General features: G+C 42.5%; 1 protein-coding gene across 1 annotated transcript in view; it reads right to left on the reverse strand.

Moving 5' to 3' along the window:
- The window catches only part of notch1b (notch receptor 1b), a 45,547-nt gene extending 25,925 nt beyond the window's left edge, over nt 1–19,622 (reverse strand). Inside the window, exons 1-6 of the mRNA XM_069682398.1 lie at nt 19,400–19,622; nt 18,590–18,671; nt 4,221–4,483; nt 3,629–3,784; nt 1,389–1,511; nt 1,055–1,288 (exon numbers count right to left, since the gene is read on the reverse strand). Of these exons, the coding sequence (XP_069538499.1) occupies nt 1,055–1,288; nt 1,389–1,511; nt 3,629–3,784; nt 4,221–4,483; nt 18,590–18,671; nt 19,400–19,457 (916 nt within the window). The 5' untranslated portion in view covers nt 19,458–19,622. The remainder of the gene's footprint in view (nt 1–1,054; nt 1,289–1,388; nt 1,512–3,628; nt 3,785–4,220; nt 4,484–18,589; nt 18,672–19,399) is intronic.
- Nucleotides 19,623–20,715: the final 1,093 nt, after the last annotated feature.

Below are 20,715 nucleotides of genomic sequence, written 5' to 3' on the forward strand. Positions count from 1 at the left end.
TAAACAATCTGAAACACCATGTCTGTTAAAACATCTTCGGGAGTACTCCTGTATGAGTGAAAACTTTGTATTAAAAGTGAAAAAATAAAACTGTTGGTATGGCATTTGTAGCCATATTCTCATCTCTGCCTGAAGCGAGTGACTTACAGCAATAACACTACAACACACAGACTATCCCGGCAAGATATAAGGCGGATGACTTGCATTGTGGGTAATGTAGGCGACAAGGAAGAATTCTAGTGTTGGTTCTCGTTCTGATTCATTGATTTTGATTTGACTTTTTAAAACTTCTGAATCTGTAACTCGGCTACAATCCAAAGCTCCAGTTCCACCATTCAATTTCATTTCTGCTTTCGATTTCAAATTCTGCTTTTCCTCATCCGGGGCGACCAATATTGTCAGTCAGTCAGTGCTTCTTTTGTTTTGGTAAGCTGACTTAAACAGTACAGAATTTATATTTAAGGATTTTTTTTTTTTTGGAGAAGAAAAAGGACATTCCTCCAGTTTAACAAAAAATGCATCGAAATAATGTCTTTATTATAATGTGTCATCTAGGACTTGCAAAAATTGCATTTATGTGTACCAACACAAGCGGTTAAGGACATTAAAACCACAAAAGAAGACAAAGATCTGAATCTATAACTGTCACTTGGTCTGGATGAAGCATTTGTTTTGATTTTACAGCCTCTTAATTTCATCTTTAGTTCTTTCAGCCTTCAAACCTCATAATAAAACATCTGAGACAGCTAATCTACATGACATTTATCTTATAAGGCTGCTGCATTTACATATCAATAGATTTTCTGTCCAGCATTGAGAGCTAAGTTCCCATACATTAAAAATAAACACGAAAATACCTGTGTGAAAATACATTATGTGAAACAGGGGTGGCCACCCCAGGTCCTGGAGAGCTACCTTCCTGCATCCTGCATGTTTTAGGTTTCTCCATTATTTAACACACCTGATTTGAATGATCTGCTCGTAATCAACCAACTGAAGCTTCTCAGGGGATTGATAATAACTATCCTCGAAATAAAGAATAAAAAATAAATACCTGTGCGTCCTTTGGGGCATTCGCAGTAGAAAGAAGCGACGCGGTCATGACAGGTGGATCCTTCGTGGCATGCGGCGCTGGCACAGTCATCGATGTTCTCACTGCAGTCGTCCCCTGTCCAGCCGTTGACGCACACACACTGGTAGCTGCTGAACGTGTTGTGGCAGGTGCCGCCATTTTGGCAGGCGTTTGGCATGAGCTGGCATTCATCGACGTCATCTGTGCAGAGCTGACCTGTGGCAGAAGCAGATGTCGAAAGGTAAGATGGTTTATGTCTCCCAAATAAGTTTAATTTCTTAAACAGATGAACTGTAACACATATTGTTATACAAACCTGTAAATTCTGGTTTACACCGGCAGTTGTACGTGTTGACTCCATCTACACATGTCCCTCCGTTCTGGCACTTGTGATCTGGACAGTCGTCAATATTCTGGTTGCAGTTTTTTCCTGTAAAACCTGAAACAAAGAGAGAAATGTAAATAACAAACCCACGTGTATCTGTTTCAGTGTGAGTTTGTGTTGCCTTTTTTCATTGTGTAATTCTTCACAAAGTGCAGGCTTAGTTTTTCCGTGACTCCTGGTTTGAAAACAACTCGAACAAAGGGAGTGAAACTTCTCTACAGTTAAATGTGGTCAACTGTCTTTTTCCTCCAAACAGAGAAGGCAGCTGTACCCTCTTGAGGTTTGTGGGAGCCTCACCATGTAATAACATCCACTCTGCCGTTCAGTTACACAAGAAGCAACCCCTGGACTGTACATGTGGCATGCTGGGTAATATAAAGTGAAAACCTAACCAGTATAAGTCATTTTTGCAACTGCTGGAAGTCCATTTTGGTCATCTGTGCAAATAACTCACTGGTGTTTCCTAAACAATTGCTTGTTTGTGTGTTCATCCTGTGATGTTCTGTTTTTGTTGAGTTTGTTCTTTACTGTCCCAGAGGTATTTGCTGTTGTTGTATGTATTTTAAAGGCCAATCTAGGGACTGGCATCGCAAATGAGCTTAGGCTACAAATGCTGTAGTGCTTGGCCCTATACAAATAAACGTTAAATTAATAAATAGCTAATACAGCTAATAAAACAGACTATAATCTGTTTCTAGCTAAACATTTTTGGTGAATATACAATGTTAAAAGGATAAAGAAATACATTTTCTTCTTCTTTCTTGGAGAATATGAAACCTGCATTGTTTGAATCCATTTTTTCTTACTAGGAATGAATTAGATAGTTGGCAAAGGAAGTTACTCTACAAATTCATTACGTGACAATCTGGACTATGTAGTAAACACAAAAACAAGGCATAGTTAGCCTGTGCAGAGGTGATGAGGTTTCAGGCACGACTTTAGTTCCAGAAAGCTTCGCTTCACTCTGCTCTCTGAAAAGGATGTTGTCCTTTGACCATTTCCTTATGATAAGCCCCAATGCCTTCCTGCTCTGCCTTGTTCACACACCAAAGCAGAAGCACACAGATATGTACCCACACAGACACACACAACATAAGCAGGAACAGCCCTGCCTTAAATGACATCATCGTTTAACCAGCCACAAGCAGACATTTAAATACAGCTTGAGAGACTTGAGGGACACAGTGCAGAACCTCAATTTAATTTAAGAGGACCATATGCTTAATGTCTACTAAAAAATGTTATTTAATTTTAGCACTAAATCTAAAACCAAAACCTTTTCTTCGTTTCTTCATGTCAATAAGTAACCATGTAAAAGCTTTGAAAGACCTAAAAGTGGCACAGCAAAAATGTATCTTCTCTTCCTTGATGAATATTTTAGTCTAGAAACTTGCTAGCTTATGGGTGCAGCTGTTGAGCTAACCGTTGACATGCTACAAATACTATGCCATCTCTAGTGCCTAAGAAATCTCCCCCTATGGCTCTTTGTATAAAGAAAAGCATATAAAAGTATATTTGTTGTCTTCTGATCTTTGAGCTTGTTTACTTTTTAAATGTCAGTCACAGAGCCCGTAGATGAACAAGTGTAGCCAGTGAGCTAATGGCTAAAATGCTAGCTAGCCAGGAACATGTTAGCGCTAGTCAGTCACAACAGCTCTTCAAACTTCTTCCTATACTTTTTATCTTACTGCGATTTTCACTCCCCATGGTACTTTGTTATTAGGGTTGTACAGAATTTTCTACCCTAAAAAATAACATGGGAGCGAACAAACTTGCTAGCAATTTGGTAACTGTCAGTTAGCTGCCTACTCAGATAGCTAGTTGGAGAACTACAGCAACTTCTTTCATCACTAATATAAAAACATTTTTAAGATGTATTTGTATCATTAAATTCTGTCTAATAACTGTCTGAAAAGCATCTTTTTTTATATACTTGGAAAGCAGATGCTAAATACAAGAGAATGGAGCAACACAGCTAGCTACAATAGCTACTTCAATTTTGGACTCTGCTAGCCATTACATAAGTTCAGCAATGATGAACTTCAAGTTTAAAAGCTAACACAGAATTAATTTGGTGTAATCAGACCTTTAGGCGACAGAACAGCTGATCATGTCTATAAAGACTCTTCTGGCATAGTTCCCTAACCATAACTTTAGTGTGATGTGTCTACCTGGCACGCAGGAGCATTCATAGCTGGTCTCTCCCTTCTGGATGCAGGTGCCTCCGTTATGGCAGGGCGACGGGTTGCAGGGAAGGGAGCGGCTCTCACAGTGCTTTCCTGTATACTCCGGCGAGGCACAGGGGTCGGCTTGTTGGCACAGTTTTCCTGAGGGCACAGAGAAATTATGATGTAGTACTGGCTGAGCTAACCCGTGTTCTCAGGGTCAAAAGTTTCTCTACTTTCTTGTACTTTTTTTGGGTTGATGAGCACAAAATGCTTCTTGACAATATCAAAATTGTCACTTCAAAACTCTCAGAAGGCACTGAAACCACAGGTTTTGTTGGTCATTTTACAATAATTACTTTACTAAAAGAACTCTCTAAAGAAGAAGAAATGTGGAGTTACAATCGTGAGAATTCAGTGATTTGAAAAGCCCTGATTGATACTGTTGCTTTACAAAACCTCCTACATTTTATGCGTTGTTTCCTAGACTTGTGTTGTGTCCCAGTCTGTTTATCATCTTGCCACCTTTCAGATATGTCCTAAGACCAACTCCCAAGTAAGAAACTTACTCTACTGTCACAATAACACTGTGTGTTACCTGTCCATCCAGGAGGGCAGCGGCACTTGAACGTCCGGAGACTCTCAAGCTCACAGGTGCCTCCGTTACGACACGGCAAGTTGCTGCAGGTATTGTTGACGGCCGTCGCACAGCGGCGGTCGGTGAAGCCCAGTTTGCAGGTGCAGTTGAAATCCACCGTGCTCCCCTTGGGCACGGCTCGACACGCGCCGCCGTTCATGCATGGCGAGTTGGTGCACGGGTCATGAAACTGGCACCTGCTTCCTACGTATCCTTTCCGGCACCTGAGAAAAGACAGGCAGGTGGTCAGCAGGTGGAAAAATATTGAAATATTCCAAAAAATCTAACTAAATGTTCAAGTAATTTATTGTCAAACTACAAATTAAGAAGAACCATCATTATACATAAATACAATTCACTAATGATCTAATAAAAACGGTCTTTCCTCAAGATATATTGGTCTGCTAATAAATGTCCATTTCTTTATTCCTCTTCCTCGTTTAGAATTACCATTACAAAGAGAGGAATTTGTCAAAGGCAATTCACAAACACTTTTCAACCATCAAATCTTTTTCAGCTAAGCACTCATTCAAGAGTTCACAAGACAACTCTTCAGACTCGCAAGGGGTCATCCCTTTGTGCCGTACTTTACACAAACAGGACTAATGATCCATTTCTGTTAAAAGATTGTCCCGTCCTGCTGTTTTTACAACACCGCAACACAGCCATGAGAAACTAGGCTTTACACAGGACGTCCGTCTTTCTTCCGTCACCCCCCGTGAACAATGTGTTTCAGGCTGTAAAACAGAGTGGTCTGAACGGAGGGAGGAGGGGGACAAACTCCTGTGATGTTTCTCACAGGTTGTGTTTGAGTCATAAACGCCGCTCGGACCCCGGCGAACAAGTTCCCAGAGAGAGAGGGAGAGAGAGAGAGAGAGGCTGCAGATTCACACATTTACAATTACAATGAGCGGAGTTGAAGGGTCTCCCCTGAGGATACGGACGGCTCAACAAAGGGGCCACACACACACACAGAGCAGGCACACACATACATACCTACACAGTCAGTGTGCAGTCTTTTACACACGCACAGGAAGATTGCGCACGGCACCTTGTACGGTTTCATTCACAATTGCATGCAAATCTACTCACATTATAGTATTCAGTGGTCAAACTGTGTGAAACTCTGCAGGTTTGAGACTAGAGATGAAATTTTACAACTGCCAACAATGTGAAAGTCTGATTAATCATCTGAGGCATTTATTCTGAAAAACAACTTCCTGTTTCAGCTTCTTTGAAAACTTCAAATCTATGTTTTGTATCTGTGACGTGTCTGACTGAAGGAATAGAAATTTAAATTTAGGAAATACGACTCTTCCCTTTCTTGCCAGGAGTTATAAGATTGTCACAGATGATTAGCTTGGCCTAGCTTAGCATAGAAGACGTAGTTACTGTTCCTGTAATGTGAGGATGTCATGTGAGAATCTTTGCACTGTTTATATGACAAAACAAGCCATTTGAAGACATCAGCTTCCATTCTGATAAATTGTGATGGGAATTATTTTACTATTATCTGATATTTTATCAATTCAACAATCGACTGATTAACCAAAGAAGAAACTGACCGCCCCACACCCAAAGCAATTTTTAAAAACTTCAGTCTGTCCAGGCATTTGCTGTCAGCTGCATTACTGTGAGTACCAAAACAGTATTGGAGCTTTCTTTGACACCAAAAACAACCACTTCAGCCTGCCATTATACCCTAATGCTGCCACATTCCCATATTCATCACCTTCAGAGATACAATACTGTTGTCAACAACGCTGGGTGGCCGGTGAGGCCTGGTCATTACAAAAACAAAGCATCTACTCAAAAGCTCCAGAGACAGGAACACAAAAATATGCGGTATTTGAAATTCTTGTTCCTAATCCGTCCTTTCCAGAGGTCGGGACACAAGAAAAGCTTCCATCACGGCTTCAGCAGCCTTCTGGGCTGAAATGTGCTCACTTTGAGCCTTTTGTCAGCACTCATTCATCCTGAGGACAAGGCAGCATCTATGCCACAGTGTTTGAGCTGCAAGCCAACATTATGGAAACTTCAAAGCACCGTGCCACCACCTCAATGCTCGTTATTCTTCCCTCCCCGGAGAGGATTTGCTCCAACATCAGACAAGAGATGGGAAGAGGATGAAGACACTGCGGCGTAACCTCTGACAGGAAACATGAAAGATTTCTGAAAAGTGAATTCCTGCACAGAGGAGTGTTGTTGTTTAATGGCAATAATTCCACAAACAACAGATCTATTAGATATTGTTGAGTTTTGACTCTCAGGCTGAAACAATATTGTTTATAAAACATCCTGCCGACATCAAAGCGGCCTTCCCATGAAATTAAAATCCGCCGTCACTCTCAAATACCTGACCAGAGCCAGCAAGTCTGTACGCCCTGAGGGGCTGGCAGGACCATGTCCCCAAACATTCCCAGGGGGTCCTGTGTGTGAGTCTGTGTGTGTGTGTGTGTCTGTGTGTGTGTAAATGAGGGCAGAGCCGTGGCCCCTCTGTAGGGACAGGCGTGTGTTTAGACAGGGTCTCCCTCTCAGGGGATTAGTGGGCCTTAGGACTGTGGTAAGGAAAAGAAAACATCACATGCTAGGCTGCCCGCTGCACAAACAGCAGCAGTGAGTGGTGGCATGTCACCACGTAGAGATGGCTGAGTGTCATTTAGACTGGGATCATTGTAGCATTAAGGCCAAACCAGCAGTGGTGAATTCATATTTGACAGAGGCTCTGCCACCAAGTCAGTCTTGAGAACCACGTTAAATAGGTCTCATATCACTCAGTGAGGTCAGGTTTGTTTAACACTCACTTTAAATGTATAAAAAACAAACAATGGTGTTAGATCACCACTTATTATTCATAAATTCCCTGTGTTGAAGTATTGAAATCGTTGCTTGGAGAGTTGCTCTTGTTGACCAGCCAGCTGATCTGTATACGAGAAAGGGAAACTGGATGCTGCTAAGGAATAAACACCAGAATTTCACTTGGCAAAATAAGATAAATCTACAAATGATAGAACTTCTGAAAATATGCTAAAAAAAGTGCATCAGAAAGAAGACGCTGGTGAAGCTGGAAATACTTCCTCGATATCTCCAAGTATCCAAATCAGGTCTCTTACAGGACAGCACTGTGTATGTGTGGGTGGTGATGGGGTGGGGGGGGTCGGGCGGTTCAGTGGTGAGAAGCAGCAGATCTGGCTGCTAGAAGACCAGTCCAGTTAAAGTCCCAGCGGTGGCGGGTGCTGAGGTCGTGAGGCGCCACACGAGCTCGCTGGAAAAAGGCCGCAGGGAGCAGGTGCGCATGTTAATGAGCAGACGGCAGCTGCTGCCCCGGCCATTCACCCCCACCCCAACTCCCCCACTACTCCCACATCCCCGATCCCACCACTCTGCCTCCTTCCTCTCCATGGCACCCCTTCCTACTACTGTCCCCAAGCTGGGATGGAGACAGGGGCCACGCACTGCAAGAAGAAATGTACCACCCAATGAATACGTCTGAATTTTGAGGGTTGTTTTTTTCTAATGCAACTGAGTGAAGAAAAAAACATGGAAGAATTAGAGGATTTACCTCTAAAAAACCTTTAGAAATACATATTAAATCCATTTAAAACTAATAAACAGTTTGGATGCATTTCTAGATTCAATATATTTAAATTAAGATTTTAAAAGAGATCTTGATTTGGACATTTCTTACAGTGTTGGCATCTGAATTGCCGCCCCCTCCTTCCTCCCTCCGCTCACTACTTAGCAGAGAAATGAGGAGCGAGCGAGGAGGAGAAACGAGAGGGAGAGAGAGGGAAGGATGAGTGGGCCCATTGTTTTTCCTCCCCATTCAGAGCTGACCACAGGCCGGGCGTATTCAGCTGTTACACCTCCTCTTTCCTCTCCATCCCCTCCTCTTTCTCCCTCTCTCTCTCCAAATAAGTCTTTCTCTAAATCTTCTTTCATTAAACACGGCTCATCCCTGAATTTTGCCCTTTTTTTCCTCATTATCGGTTTCACTTCCTGTGTTTGAAGCCGTATGTATGGTTGCTGGCATCCTCCGTCTTTCCCTCCAGACCCCCCCTCCTCCTTAAGCCCCATTTTTTCCATTTGAAAGACACGACATTAAGATTTATAAGTCTCAACTAACTACCGCTCACTCCCGCAAAACTTTCTTCCAAGTTACTCCATGCTGCCTTACTTCTTTTTAGTGGTCTGCCATGGCTGAAAGAGGAGCTTAAAATCCAAAACACACACACACAAGCAGTGGGACAAACAAAAGAGTCCCAGAGAAAGGAAACTGGAACTGGTTTGGTTGGGTTTTTGAGGGGAGAAGGAGAAAGAAAGCAGGAATTTTGGTGTTTACTCCAAAGAGTCTCCTGTCCTGATTCTTCGCCTGAGCCTCACTGGCAGCCTCGTTTTATGGCTTCTTGAAAAAAACTCGCACTAGCTTTGAAAGCTGGCACCTGCCCTCGCAAAACAGCCCAGCGTCTCACACCCAGGCCTAAAAGACAAACAGACGGAGCGCCTGCACCCTTACCAAGGTGCACGTGGACGCACTATACAAACACACCCCGGCTGAGGTATAAGTCAACTGTAGCACACGCTGGCAAAGACTGGTAACAGTTTGCTCTTTAACTTGGCAGCAGCCCGTCAAGTACACGCTCCAAATGCACAAAACAGTTTTTACAGGCAGCAAGCTTAACTGCCTCAAAGAGCGCACAAACTTACAAAAAAAAGAGGGTAAGACAAAAGATATTCAACGACTCTTTTATGGAGTATTCAAAACAAACAGAGCAAAGCAGCTGCTCCAACAAGAGAAATCTGCAGGCCCAGCGAGCGGGATAATCTCAACAGCAGCAGGTAAACTGGGCTGCTGGAAAGGTAAATAAAGAAGGCATGAAAAGAAGGGCACAAATCAGAAGCTGAGCAAATATCAGGTGTTTGGGAGGGATCGTATAACTGCAGGACAGCAGTGGAGTTATCTCTTCTGTAAGGCTGATACTGTTATTATCTCCTCTGTCATCCCTGCCTGCTAGCTTTCATTGTTCTCCTCCGCGCTCACTTCTGAGTTCGTCTCTCCTTCTATTGCTGCCGCTGTAGCCTGTGGCAACAGGTCCGCGACACTGATGGGATGCATGACAGGGCCGGGCGGCGGCTCAAGCCTGCAGCAGATGTTGTGGTGACATCTGACCCTGGGCCAGGCGTCGCTCTAAAGGGGCTTTCCTCACTGTCGGGCCAATCTGCCATCTGCCATCTCTCTGAGGTCGCACACAGATGGGGACAGAGGCTTTGAACGTCATTTTCAGCCTGCACATGTGCACTGTATACAAATAAAAACCTCAAGTGAGTACACAGGGTTTGGCAGCTGTACGGGACACAGATCTGTATTTCATTTTAAGAAGCTTAGTGAATTAGGTTGTGCATTTATTCAATTATTGTGCCGTGTAAATCTCTGTGAGAGACAGGATCAGTGTCGGGCTCCATTCCTGTAAATGGCATAATAATTAGGATTACTTCAGGATGATTCTTTGTTTATCCATCTTTCCATAGATATCAGAGAAAAATAAAAGAGGATAACTCGGACAAGGCTGAACACAGAACCTTAGGTTTAGAATATAGCTCATTTTTTTGGGTCACATTCTGCTGTACAGGGAAAAGGGAAAAACGTTTTTGTCCTTTATTTTGACAAATATAAGCCTTCAACGGTGGCTAATAGTCTACGATTCTTAAAGTAACAGTTAAGGGACTTCAGTGATGGAAAATTGTCAGTTAATAAATGAATATAAACAACACACCCAAGACAGAACCTTGACTTTAGACCGTTGACCTTTGTGTCACAGATAAGGTCTCTGTTTCCGAACTGATACGCCAATACTGTTAGTTAAAGGAAACTTGGACCATTGTCTCATTGATTTGTAAACTGTTTCTTTAACTGTTTAACCCACTTAATCAATTGCTGACTAGAACAAAGTGATGACTCAGCAGCCAACTCTGATATGACTGATAAGAGTAACCAAATATTTAGAGATAACACTGAACCTGATCGTATTCAAAATGTTAGTTATCATTAAATCACAGAAGAGATCTACTGTAAGTGAAGCAGGAAGGAGTTGGAGTAGAATAAAGAGCTGAAACAAAAGTTGAAAAAGGTGATCACCATAAAAAAAAAGTTAACTGGCAACTATTTTGATAAACATTAAGTGGTTTGAGCTTCCTTTTTAAACTATACTTGTCAGGATATTCTCTTTTTCTGTTTTATATCATGTCATATTATATTACATACTTTATGTCATCTTGAGCTTAAGGAAGGCAAAATCATTGTAACTCAATTTTTAGACATTTTGTAGACCAAACTGATAAAACAAAGGACAAAATAAGCAGTATTTTAACTTAGATGTATGGTATGACTAATTAGCACTGTTGTCAGACTCTTAGATTGCAGAGACAGTGCCCAAAAACATGTCCTTGTAAACATCTCCATGTGGTGTTCTTCATGTGCTACAAGACATATCAGGGACAACATCAGCAGTCATCTCCATGGCTGGGCCTGTCTGCTTTTAAACTGCAGTGTACCAAGGACAGGCTGAACAACACGTTTTCAGATTGGCAGGTTTGAGACGTCACAAACCTTAAGAGCCAATCCCGTTAATGGACAGGGCGATGCTATGCATATCATTATGTGCAACCTATGGCAACCACTTTGGCGATGCGCGAGCCAGCTGTAACCACATTCGTCAAACTCACTACTGACTACTAACGTTAATGTTACTACAACTAATTACTACAATTCAAGCTGCTAAGTTTCAACAATTTGCCACTAAACGATGGCAGAGACGTGTTTTGTTTTCGTGACGGAGGGGGCGGTTGTAAATGTACATAGTGGGCGGGGACTATGCAGATTCGGGAATTGTAATGAGGGAGAATGAGGAGATGCGTTGGGAGGATTTTTACAAGGTAATTAAACGTATGTTGCAGAAAAAACAATTTATTATTTCAAGCAGAGCATTTTATGTCTTAAGACATGACTGGAGCTGCTCTTTAAGACAGTTTGTTCTTTCATTTCTCTCTCTCAGGTGAGTCCTTCAGCGAGCTCCCAGCCAGGAGTCAAACTGTGTTAATGGAGCATATTTGTACCTATGCCCCCCCCCCCTCCCCTCATCCCTCCTGTCTCCCCTCCACCTCTTCTCATTTCCTGGCTGTTTGGTTCTGTGCCTGGGCTAAGTCCCCTTTAGTCTTGTCTGATCTGTTTTAAAAGCATTGCCCGGGGGACGCCTCTCTGCTCTCCTTCCCTCTACACTTCCCTCTCTTTTTTCCTCCTCTCTTGTGTTTTCCCAGCAGCATAACGTGGCTAACCACAGTGACAACTATGCCACCACTGGAACAGAAACTAAACACTCCAAAATGAACGCTTAAATTCAGTTTCAATCACACAAATCAAGTTTATGGAAATAAAAATAGCTCTCCAGCTGAAACCAAAGCTGGCTCAAAAAACAGGGTTGTTGTTTGTTGTGGAACTGAAACCGACGTTACCACCAAATCCACACTGGCTGGAGAAATTACAGGGGAAAAGCTGCCCCTCTTTCCCTCTCCTTACATGCATCCTTCTTTTCCTTCCTCTCTAATCGTACAGGAGAGCTGACCTGGCCAGCCCACATCTGGCAGCCTTCATTAGAGACCCTGTTTATTTGGGAGCATTAGGGACACAGCCCATGGGAAAGAGCAGGCTGCCTCAGGGGCCAACCACTACGGTGTGTGTGTGCGTGTGTGTGTGTGTGAGCGTCCTGAGAGTCACAGCCGTCCTAATGACTTCTGCCACTGCCTACTTTACGAGGCTGGGAACTACTTAAAGGCTTTTACGGGTGTGTGAAGGTGTAGCTGACAGTGCAACCGGACACTTAGGTTGTTACTGTACGCCGTGACTTCAAGGTTTGAGCCAGTGCCTGAACGTCCCATCAGTGCTTCCTGCCCAATTGTCCCCCATAAATCAAGACCAGTATTAGGCTGTTAGCAGATTCGCTTTGTAGATATTAAATTCTGTATATATTTAAACATACTAACCAAAACCCTATTATTTATTTTTGGAGTTAGCCAAACTAAACCATGAACTTTTGGATGCTAAACAAACGCTAGTGTGTGTTCACTTTGCCAAAGATGTTTTAAGAGGCTGAGGTGCCATTTTGTATCGTTTTAACTGCCCAAACAGACCAACAGAATCAAAACGCTTTCAGACGATTAAGTACACAGAGTAAGCTGTCTGTACATGTCATTTTCCAGTCCAGTGCGTTAGCAGTTGACCATTAACTGACAGCTACTGCTTGCGGAAAACTTTAGCTAATGTGACATTAGCTTAGCAGTAAGTGCTGAATGAGAGTTGTGAACACTAAACCCATAGCCTTATTCTGCCACTTTCTAATATAATAAGAATAATTAAAAAGTACTCTTAAGTGTCAAAGTAATGTTGCAACTTTGACGTCAACTTGAAGTCAAATAGAGATAAAATATTCATCAGTGGCACGGTTTAGTCCTGATGAAAGAAGAGCGCTAATTTTCCCGCCTAATTTTTCATCTGTATGACTTTAATGATTCTGCAAAATTCTCATTTCTTTAATAAAGAGGTTTCATAGTCACATAGATAATTTTAGACTTCTTGTGACAAAATCAAAACAACTGCCTGTCCAAAGTTTTAACTGTCGCCTGTCACTTGTCATTTTCCAGCCCAGTGCGTTTGAAGTTTTAACTGACGGCTACTGCTAGCAGAAAACTTTAGCTAACGTGACATTAGCTGAGCAGTGTAAGCTGAGACTGACCGTTGTGAACACTAAGACCATTGGCCCCTCCTTGTTGTGATGAAATCCAACTAACTTCATGCCCAAAGTTCTAACTGTCGGCTATCACTTGAGCCCTGTGTTTTATCGAATTTTGGTTTACAATATGGTATATTTGGAGAACTGAGAGTATGCCAAAACAGCTGTTATTAGTTCCTTTTTAAATGTAGCTATGTATGTAAAGAAAAATTATGAGTGCATTACTTTGGGGTGGATGGTAGCTCAGTCTGTAGGGACTTGGCTTGGGTGGTAAAGTATGTATCTTCTTAGCTATCAGGAGTGTCTTTTTACATCCTCTCTAAGCAGCTGTGTACACCTTTACGTAATGTCTTTGAGAGGTCCTCAGCTGAACTGTAATCACAAACGATACTGGATGCATCTATGAAAAGTAAAAGTGGACTGTTGCACCTGTCTTTTTTCTTCCTTTGTAACTGAGACTTTGATTGGTATCAGTCTTACAATCTGCATTACTGCTTAACTGCACAAACTGCTCTGTTTCACTACTAAGGCCTCACACTCCATTCTCCTAAATATCCTGTGACTGAGTAAGCGTGTATCAGACACTGAGGGTGGCTGAAAGCTAAAAGCACACCTGGCAGACAAAGTCGATCTGTTCTTGTGTGGAGCTGAATGGCCAAAACCACAAGTAATCACAGGCATTATGAGGCATGCTGCTGTTTGGGTGAGTGCACGTATGTCTTGGTTGTTGTACTATAACCCACAGACAGGACAGGTGGTCTGGCTGAAAGAAGATTAAAAAAAGAAATGAGGAAGTGTGGTTTGGAGCATGCCCGGTGTCTTTGTCTCACGCACACACACATGCTGACTGTCAGTGATCAAAGTTTATGTGATTTATCTTGGCATATGCCAACAAGGGAGGCTCAAATATCACTAATCTTCGGCGCTGAGGTTCCCCACCACCGAGTCACTTCATTCAGCCAGACCGCTCTGACGATCAGCCCTCTCACCAGCCAGACTCTCGCCAAAGGGAACCCAACACCGGCGGCAGGGGCCATATAAAAGCCTCGCGCTGTGTGTTTCTCGTTGTGTGATGATATGATCAGATACGGCACCTTTTCTTCCCTCAGGCCACTCTGAGGCTGTTTCCTGACTCTGAATGGAGATGTTAGGAAGGCAGGGGGGTGAAGTGAGGGAGGGAGGGAGGTTAAGATAGACTCATCTGACCCGAGCAAACAGAGGTGCCATTAAGAAATCCCCAGAACCAGAGAGACAAGGGCTCACTTTCATTGAAGTGGATGGATACTGTAGCAGTCGCTGCACATACCAGGGAGGGATTAAAGACTCAGAAGAAGAGAAAAAGACAGAAAATCCAGAAAAAACTGATTAAGGGTTTAAAGTTCTCACATTTTTAGATTTTAAGTTTGCCATACACACTAAATGCCACTTTATTGTACATTCAAACCTTTCAACACATCAACGCTCAGCAAAAAAGAAGCATATTTCACAAGGCCTGTGCTTTGTCATACTACACAAAAACACAATATAAGCGCTCCCTAAAGAGTAAGAGGTGATGGAAAGTTGGTACAAGTATTTTAGCCATATTTGTCTTAACAATCAAATATTGCAAAATTTCAAGCATCCAATAAGAAGGAATGTAAGGGCTGATGCTCTGTCTTGTTGACTTTTCACTTTTTGATCGGGTATTTCCAAATCCAAAAAAGAAGGAAACTTTGCTCATTTTAACATTTTTTATACGTATCAATTAATGTAAAGACAAAAAAATATACTGATTTATAGATTATTTTGGATTATTTAGTTTTAAAAATTACTACTCAAACTATGGTGTTGAAAAAAGAGGTAGTTTTTGGCACTTATATACAGTGTGTGTAAAAGGAAATGCCACCTAGCCCTGACAGTCATACAAATGGGTGTGAATATATGTGAATATTGAGGTAGACGGTAGCTCAGTCTGTAGGGACTTGGCTTGGGAACTGGAGGGTGGCTGGTTCAAGTTCCGATACGGACCAATAATGGAATTTGGGCTGGTAGCTGGAGAGGTGCCAGTTCCTGTCCTGGGCACTGTATAGGTGTCCTTGAGCAAGGCATCGAACCCCCCACCTGCTTGGAGCGCATGTCCATGTGCAGCCCCCTCACTCTGACATCTCTCCATTAATGCACGTCCATACGGTTGAATTGAACTTGAACTGGTCTTCTTCTCATCATATAACAATACTTTTCCCTTTCCTCATAGTTTGAGTTTCCCACTTTAGTTAGCATCCTCATTATGGTTCAGTTTTTAATGGTGAAAAAAGCTTTAAAAATTACAGCAAACTGAATACAAGCAGATCAAGAGTTTATTAAAGCCCCTGTAGCCCAAGTCTTTGTATCCAACAACGCTCCATTTCAAACTGGAGGAATCTCTGTGATATGCCGGCATGCCTCATCCTTACAAACTCAAGGCCATCATCTACAACGTGCATTAAAATCGTAAAACCTCCTCCTCACATGACTCCCTCCAATCAACACGCTGTCAGAAATCAGTCACATTTTTTCATCACTCTTACAAACTGATGATGAAGGTATGGGATCTCTCTGCAGCCTCCTTCCTCGCCAGCGAGCCGGCCCGACATCTCTCATCTCTCTGGGCGGATAGCGGAGCAGCTCTGCCGCGAGCTGCTTTGATTCTGGTCGTTGTCGTGCCACTGGAATCTGGGAGTTATGTTTCCCGGTCTGGATTGGCTCGCCTCTGTCACTGCTCGCTCCTGCTGCCAAGCCTCTGCAGTAAATGAGAGGCCTCCTCGAAACTCTTTGGAGATAAACTTCAGTCAGGAGCTCACCAGGCCAGATACGAGGAGGAGATGGTATTTATGGTATGGCATGTCAAGTAGGCATCTCCGTCAGATGATATAAAACTGAAGCACCCAATGCCACTAACTTGACCTCCACATGACACTTGAATTCAAGAGCGGCGGCTTTTTGATTGAGGTAAAACCAAGTCGTAATTCTGTCAAGAACGAAGCGAGGCTCAGGGAGAAGAAACACTAAAATACTTTAATTTCTCACCAAGATTGAAATACATCAATTAACCCTTTACGGAAACAGTCAGATAATACACTTAACAATGTCCGACCTTAACACCTTACTTTGATGAATTACTACTTGAATGTGCTTCCAACAGGATCCACCTTCCTGCTATTATTTCAGTATGTTCATTTCCTGATGCTGCCAGCTGTTGGAGAAAGCTCACAGTGAGTGAATGTAAAATGAATGACAAGTGAACTTGCTCTCAGTTACTGGTAATCCAAGGTTGTGTCATCAGGGTTATATTGGACTTATACTTGGACTTGAGATGCCAAAACATCAGGAAAAAGTGGGGGCATGAAGTTGGAAAGACTTGGGCATTAACCAGGAAGTGATGCTAGTTGTTGCATTTTGCAGGAGTCTATAGGTCCCCAGCTGAATTGACGTCACACTTTATAGCTGAAATACCCCTTTTTTTATGTATTGTATTGCTTGACATATTTGGAGGTGTAACTGTTTTTTTGTTCTCATTTTATGATTGTCCATGTGGGTTGGTCACCTTTTTGTGCATGACATGATGAAATAATCTTAAAGCTCCTGTGAGGAGTTTTTCACCAGTTATGAAACAGACTGAAATGAATTCTGATGACTCTTTATGAGCTACAAAAGCAAACAATACCATCAGCATCAAGATTGATTTTTCTGTGTAGTTATTTTTAATGCCTGAAACCGCTGGCGGAGGGGTAGGTGTCAGACAGAGCGGTTAACTGCACGCTGCCTTTGTTTACATTTTCCAGGGCAAAAAGTGAGAGATACATATGACTGTTAAAGAAAGCAGGGTGAGATTTTTTGTTAAAAACCAACACATAAGCATGTATAGGACAAAATCAGCAAAGAGATAAGAGGTACCACTTTGTCCACAGGGGGCGCCAAAATCAACACACACCGAAAGTTCCTCACAGGAGCTTTAATAACTAACTATAAGTAATCTTCCTATGTACTCAAAAAGCGACAGAAGCAATCTTTTGTGGGGCCTTATAATAAACAATATTCAAGTCATAATATAAAAATAAGATAATAAGATGCAAAATTTGATTATTCAGCATGAATAATTCACTGGGATGATCTCTTAAGCTCCTTGTCTACAGTTTAGAAGAGGTGTGAAAATAGGCATCACAATGTCCAAGCCAAAAGTCACAACTTATCAACGTACGACAACAAAGCAGCAATTCTTCATATTTGCAAAGCTGGGAGCAGAAAAAAATCAGCTTTAAAATGACCTCAATTATAAATGAACTACCAAAAAAGTTGCTGACTTATTATCATCGATGTACTTCACTAATTCACTAATTACTTCAGCTTAGTTTTTTCAAGTTTTGATGCCCACACGTTTTCTGAGTCCCCAGCCCTCTGGTGGCACACTGATGTCTTACACAACAAGAGAGCAATACACACACACACACACACTAACACAATGCCACAAACTGAGCCCTGTGTGCCCGCTCAAACCTTTTCAAAACTGCGAGCTCGTCCATCTCCATGTTTAATTGGAGAAGTCTGAGGAGGAGGACAGTGCAGGGGCACAATGATGGCTTTGTGGCGCAATGAGGAGGTGGGGAAGGTGGTGGAGGTGGAGGGGGGTGAGTGTGTAATTGAGGGGTGAACAACAGAACCCCACCAAATTAAGATGTGGCAGGGGGCCAAGATGGCTGCCTGGGTCTTACAGTCTTGAAGTTGTGACCCGGTCGGTACGATAACAGCCCGGGCACAGAGTTGTGCGACGGTAAGATGACACTGGCTGGTGCTGCTCATGCCAGGATGGAAGCAGAGCCAAGCGTAAAGTAGGCTTTTGTTGTAAAAAGGAGTTCTGGGCAGAGCTGGAGCTGACTGGTTTACATGTGGACTGAAAACACCCCAAACATTAGACAAAATGTAGACCTTTCTCTGTTTTTAGTGGGTTAAAAGCCATCTACCCTCTGCCATCTGTGCAGGGGAATGAGAGAGAGAGAGAGGGAGAGAGAGAGCACTGAGAGCCATTGAGGAGGGGACAAAATCCCAGGAGAGAGGAGGGGTTTTGGAGTGGAGGGGGGATGCTAGAAGGACAGGGTCTGAGGGTCTCTCTGGGAAGCCTCACCCAGATTAGTCACACAGAATTAATCGCAGCAGAGAACAATGGTCGCCGAGCTTCTGGCAACCCCAGCTGTCGCTCCGTGAAAGAAAAGAAAAGCAAGATTTAGGGCTGCGAGAGTTTGGCTGCAGAGGGGAGAGTGTGGTGGCACTAACACACACACACAAACACACACACACTCTTACTCTCACAGTAGTGACCCCTGTCCTCATCAATGTCCACTCATTCCTGTCTCAGCTCTCTGACCATTTGCCTCCCAGAAATAGCAACACTGGTGTGAGCGCTCGCCCCTCACATGTCAACCAAAAATCTGAGTCATCTCAAACTCCACAATCACACATTTCCAACTCTTCCCGCAGGTATTCCACTAGACACATATATTCTCTAAAAAGCACAAGGATGTAAATAAAACTTACTTGCACTCTCCATTGCCTTCTGGAGTTGCTTCACACTTTCCCTGGTTCAAACACGACTCCGTGGGCATGGAGCATCTTAGACCTGTGAAGGGAAAGTTTTAATACACCTGCAGCTCTGCTAAAACTTTTGAGCAAATCTGGAACAAGCACTTATTTCAGTCTGAAGGATGTTAGAGCATCACAATCATTCCGGGTTTTCCTCAGGAGCATTATAAACAAATAAAACAGGTAATGCTCCATAAATGTGAAGACTAGGTGTGACCTTTGCCACCTCAAAGGGTAGTTTTTTGTGGCTGAACAGGGACTTCAGACTAGTTTGGCAGTTGCATGCTCCTGTCTGCAGCTGCAGCATAAAGAATGTGCTATTTGTTGAGTAACACTGCTTTGCCATATTATAAAAAATCATAAAGAGCCTGCAAAAGGCATGCGTTTACATACTAGTGAGAAAAAGTTGAGTGTTTGCTGGACAAGTGCACAAGAGCTGCCCTGGCAGAGCATGAGTAAATTGATGCAACTTGCAAGACAGAGCAATGGGGCGGTCAGAATACATTTTTAAGGGAAAACCAACAGGTGCATTGAAGTTATCTTTAAGTTTAAATTAAATGTAAAGTTCAGAAACTTGCAGGATAAGTCAAAAAAGTTCGTGAAAATGTGCTACACTTGAAGTCCAGTGCATCAGTTCTCAAACCAGTCAATGCAACAAGTTACAATTAAACCGTACTCTGTGTTTTAAAGAGCAAATAACATAAAACTACATTTTTCCATCCTACAAAGTCATCAAACTTCAGAGAGAATCCCTCCGCCACTCACCTCGTGTTAGTGCTATCAGCGACAACAAGAAAGTTAGTTTCACAAAGAAAATATGCATTCCTTCTGGTTAAAAATGGTTGTACAAATCCACGTGGGTTTTTTCATAGATCCGATATAGTGTCTCCCTCTTTGTCCGATAAAAAAACACGTTCAGTTCATCCCTGGGTACATCCAAAACAGAGAAAGTGAAGCGCGTCTGTGAACTCCGAGCATGGGATGTTGTCACTTCAGATCCCGGGTTGGGAATGACTTGAGAGACGCACTTCTCCACCCGCTGCTCCGCATCGAGGGGCGTTATTCTTCCGCACACGCACGCATACACACGCGCACACACACTTGAGCAATCACACAGTTTGTCCCCAGACAGAAACAAGCTCCTCAACTTGATGAAGAGATTGTGCAAAGTTTGTTTATTTTAATTTCCCGGGCGTTTTCCCACGTAGCGATTGCTTCATTAACAGGCCTGAGGTCCAGGAATAAGTCTGTGCCATCATACTTGTAATGTAATTTTTTAAGTGTTAGTTTAAACATAAAACAAGAAGTCATTAAAGTCATTTGAGCATGTTAGTTCAGTCCAAAACAACCTTATTAACACAGTAAACAAACCGTTTGCTTTGTCTTTGATTGGTTATTTGGTTAACTTTGGTTGGATTTTTATGCTAATTTCACATTAAGCTAGTTTAACATTATGCTCATTTAAGCTAGTCTTAAGCAACTATCTCAGCTTTTAAAAATGGACAGAAACAGACAGTTTGTTGAGACTTTAACTTGTAAAGAATATATTAAAACAGTTTATAAGTTAGTAAGTGTACCAACAATTAAGTAGAGTTTGAATACAACGAGTTTGAGGTTAACACTTAAAGAGCAATTTGCAGGTTACATTTTTTTTCTACATTATAACTCAATCATGGCTGAATGGCTGTGGAAAAGGTTCATCCTTGACTTCATTTTATTTACAAGATATAAGGGCACAAATTTAGAGGGTGGCTGTTTAAAGTAAAAATGCCTTTTTTTTTTCATATTACGTAAGATCACGTGTCTGACCCTGCCTTAGCTCAACGTGCAGAAGTAGGTGGCAGTGAGTCTGAGCGGTCGTATTGTATTATGTAGATATTATTTGGGTAGTCTAACATGCATTTCACCAGTTCTGATGATGGTTAATTTTTGTGTTTGTGCCAGTAGAGTTTGAATACGACGAGCATTTGACGGTTGCACAAATTCGAGCTTGACAGGACATCGAGCCCACCATTTTCCTGACAGGAGGAGGAACGGAGCTAGCTTTCGAGCCTGGGTGCATTTTGAGCAGGTGAAGAGAC

This window comes from Semicossyphus pulcher, unplaced genomic scaffold (assembly GCF_022749685.1).
Source record: "Semicossyphus pulcher isolate SPU_LCO1_2020_fin unplaced genomic scaffold, fSemPul1.0.p SCAF_6, whole genome shotgun sequence".
Lineage (NCBI taxonomy): Eukaryota > Metazoa > Chordata > Actinopteri > Labriformes > Labridae > Semicossyphus > Semicossyphus pulcher.